Source organism: Vulpes lagopus, chromosome 4 (assembly GCF_018345385.1).
Source record: "Vulpes lagopus strain Blue_001 chromosome 4, ASM1834538v1, whole genome shotgun sequence".
Taxonomy (NCBI): domain Eukaryota; kingdom Metazoa; phylum Chordata; class Mammalia; order Carnivora; family Canidae; genus Vulpes; species Vulpes lagopus.
In genome coordinates this window covers 124728704-124732518 of record NC_054827.1, presented here as the reverse complement: position 1 = coordinate 124732518, position 3815 = coordinate 124728704, and the positions used below count along the sequence as shown (strand labels likewise).

The 3815-nt window shown below is 44.5% G+C and overlaps 1 protein-coding gene across 1 annotated transcript; it reads right to left on the bottom strand.

Moving 5' to 3' along the window:
- Positions 1–524: 524 nt before the first annotated feature.
- FGFBP1 (fibroblast growth factor binding protein 1) lies at positions 525–3541 on the bottom strand. Its single transcript, XM_041751333.1, has 2 exons — positions 3417–3541; positions 525–1660 (listed from the first exon to the last, which is right to left on the bottom strand). Exon 2 carries the CDS (start codon positions 1638–1640, stop codon positions 873–875), a length of 768 nt encoding a protein of 255 aa, XP_041607267.1. The 5' UTR covers positions 1641–1660; positions 3417–3541; the 3' UTR covers positions 525–872.
- Positions 3542–3815: the final 274 nt, after the last annotated feature.

The window sequence follows — 3815 nt, the reverse complement described above, 5'->3', positions numbered from 1 at the left end:
AGCAGCTTCCACCTCCTCTCTCCACACTGCTTTTTCCTGTTTCCACTGAGGTTTTCATCATAGGATGCTGTACTTAACCAAGCCTCTCTCCTTCAGGCCAGAAATGAGCCCCTGAAAATCAGGGGTTTCACATATAGCAAGAAGTAATGCCCAGCTCTGACCTGAGTCAGTGGAGGACATTTCTCTAGCTTGTGGACTTGGCTTTATGGATCTCCTGGGTTCAAATCCTTCCTCCCTTCTTACCATCTGTGAGATCCTGATTTGTGTTTTTAATCACACCATGCCTTATTTATCCTGCTTGAAATCAGGGATCCTAATTATTACAGCGCAGTAAGCAACAAGCACCACAGACCAATGGATGAAAGGATAAAGGTAAAGATTCTGGAATGGGTCACATTTGGAAATGACGTAGGATGGGTAGGGAACAAAAAATCATTACTTACATATTTTTCCCACTGATATATGGGGACTGTTTATGAGTTCATTGAAAGTATACATAAAGAAACAAAAAATGGTTGAACATATTTCTGAAAAACACCCAGAGCTTTATTAACTTTGTTAGTTTAGCAGAAAGTGCAATGCACTGGAATCATCATTCTGGCTCACTTAGATCAAGAATGTATACTGCTTATATACACATAGCTTTGTGAGCCGTAGAAACATACGCTGAGGTAAACAACCTCTGAAAATAAAATTTAAGGATATGAATATAAAGTAAATTCCAAAACACAAAAACAAAAGTTATAAAACCCGTTTAAATATTCCACTGCACTCTCATAGCACAAATGTTCATCTTATTCAGAGCGCTGTACCACATACTGAAGGGCTTTGACATAAAACCTCCTAAAGAACTTTGTTCTCTTTTGATCTCATTAGCATGTATTCCCCTGGACCATGGCGATGAAGAATTTGCAGAGAGACCCCCAGGATTCCCCACAGTAGTCCAGGGCTATCTTTGACTGATTTATTAAGTCTGGATCTTCCTCACACTTGGGGTCTTTGGTGGCTATGGTCTGGGTCTCCACTGAGCCAGAAGGGATGTTCTCTTTGACCTTTATCTGCTCCTTAGGGGATAACTCTTTGACCTTGTTAGGTTCCACCAGGGAGGCCTTACTGACTTTGCTCTGCTCCCTGGGAGAGGGCTCTGTTAATTCCTGGCTGGGTTTCTTGGTCCAAATCAGAGTGGAGTTCACCAGCTTGAGATTAGACTCTGGAAACTTCTTTCTGCACACCTTGGTTTTCAGGATGGTTTTGGCATCCCCACAGATGACCTTTTGAGAGCGCAGGTTTCGGCCAATTTGTTTCCAATAGACATTCTTTTTGTTTGACTCTAGGCAGAAAGTTGGATTGCCAGTAAAGACACAGGAAAACTTGTTATCCTGTCGGGTACACTCAACCTTCAGGGCGATACCCTCTTCTTGCTCAGTTACCACCCATCTGCAGTTGGCATGGTCTCGAGTGACAAACTTGCCTTTGGTCAGGTGCTTGGGTGGCTCAGTATGGGTCTCTCCCAGAGCACGCAATTTATCTCTGGTGCCTTTGCTGACATGTCTATTTTTTACTTCCTTTTTGCCCTTTACCAATGATACCTGAGCAGCCAGAAGAAGGAAGGAGAGCAGGGTGAGGCTATGGATCCTCATGGCTTCAGCTTGGTGGGAACCTGTTTGACAAGAGCAGGTGAGTCAGTGCTGGGCAATAGTTCAGCAGTACAGTGCTACAGGATGACCCTTCCTATACCCTGACACATGCCTCCTTGCTTAAAAGTGAGATCAAGAATTCTTCTGGTTCCTGGAATTACTAGACTAGCAGCCTGCCTATCTATTCACATTTCTGCTTGACTTGAGTCCTGAATGTCAAAAACCTCCTCCATTCCTTCACCACTCTCTGAGCCAAATAAAGTCTCATCCCTCATTCACTACTCCTTTACCCCTGCATTCACTCACTCACTCCTTCATTTACTCATTAAACAAGCATTTATGGAACATCTGCTATATACCATGCCTCAGACTAGATGTTGGCTTTATTAATGTGAATGAGTAGGTCACATCTTAAAGAGATTAGAAGCAAATTTTTGGACAATACAAATAGCATTGACAAGGAGTCTGTCCCAATCCTGTCCCCAACTTGATCTTGGCCAAGTCACTTTCCCCTCTGGTCTCAGTTCCTCTGGATACTGAGGTTTTAGGTGTGATCATTCCCAAAGTCTCCTCTGGCTCCATGTGATAGATTTCTAACCTAGTTCTACATGGACTCAGGTGAGCACACAACAAGAATGGACATGGCAAATGACATGAAGGGTGACGTTTGATCCGACATTCAACATGTTTGGGTTTGGACACTCTGACATAGATGGGTTTGTGAGGGGGGCATTTAGGGTGCAATAAGAGCATAAGGAAAGGCATGAAGGAGGGGAGGTCATACTATTTGATTATGCAAAGTGAACTAGCCTGGATGGGGTGAATTTTTACCACAACATTTAGATTAGGAAGTTGAAGGGAAGGATGATACCTAAATGATTTCTGGAGCCCTGGGTGGCACATGCTGGGCATATAGAAAGCCCTCAACCAATGCTTTTAAAAACAAATCACTGCATGGGTGCCTGGGTGGCTCAGTCCATTAAGTATCTGCCTTTGGCTCAGGTCATGGTCTTGGGATCCTGGATCCAGCCCCCATCAGGCTCTCTGCTCAGTGGAGAGTCTGCTTCTCCTTCTGGCTCTGCTCCTCCCCCCCAACTTGTGCTCTCTCTCTCTCTCTCTCATACATGCTCTCTCTCTCTCAAATAAACAAATAAAATCTTAAAAAGAAAAAAAAAAAGAGCTGTGCTTGGTAAGTAAAAATAAATCACCCCAGGTAACAGATGTGAAAGTTCAGGCTCATACTGTAAATAAATTGCTCAATATCCCTTATTGGGCAAGTGACAAACCTGGGAAAGGAGCCAGAACTTATCTCTTTGATCTTTTATACCACCAACCACCAAGTTTGCTCACTTCTTGCGTTTCAGCTTTACTCTGTCTTTTGGAAAACACTGACAACAAATAAAGTTACAAACTACTCAGGGCTTCATTTGGTATAATTCATGATAAGATGATTCATACTGTCAGTGCCCCATTTAAAAAGAAAATATAGATTTTGCTTGTATATGGGGCAGACCCAGAAAATGGTCCAGGTCTTATTTCCACCCTGGGCTTGTGGCCTCTGCTCAGAACTGAGAAAGAGACAGTCACAGGTGTGTGGGCTCCTGAATGAAGCGTGGACAGGGGCCTAGGCATGCCATGTGAAGACCCACTTTTTCATCAGGGCATTGAGACTCAGCCCCCATGTGTCCCTGATAAGATCCATAACCCAGGATCCTGAGGTCCTCAGGGAAGTGAAAAGAAAGGTGGGGACTGAAACTCTTAAGAGAGCCAGACTCTTACCTTGTTCTGAGTATGCAGATCCAGCGTAATCCCAGATGTGAGAGTGAGCTTGCAGGCTTACAGCTGTCTCATCTGCCGTGCCAGGCAGGGAAGGCTCTTTTTATTGAAGACCGACAGGATTTTACAACACACACACACACCTGTCTATCTTTATCACACTCCTCCCAGCCACGCCCCTTGGGAGGGAGCCAGTTCCTGCAGGGAAAGTGGTTGGTGTAATGGTGTAATCCTGTGGGAGGGAGGTACTGCAGGACATTAGACCTGCTTCCTCCAAGCCCTTCCCTTTCCCCCACGAGCCGGGATAGGCGAGCAGTTCATTCAGCCTTGCAAAGTCCCTCCTAATGGGATGAGGACCGTGGCAGCAAAATCCGTGGAGAATTATAAACAATAACAAAACTA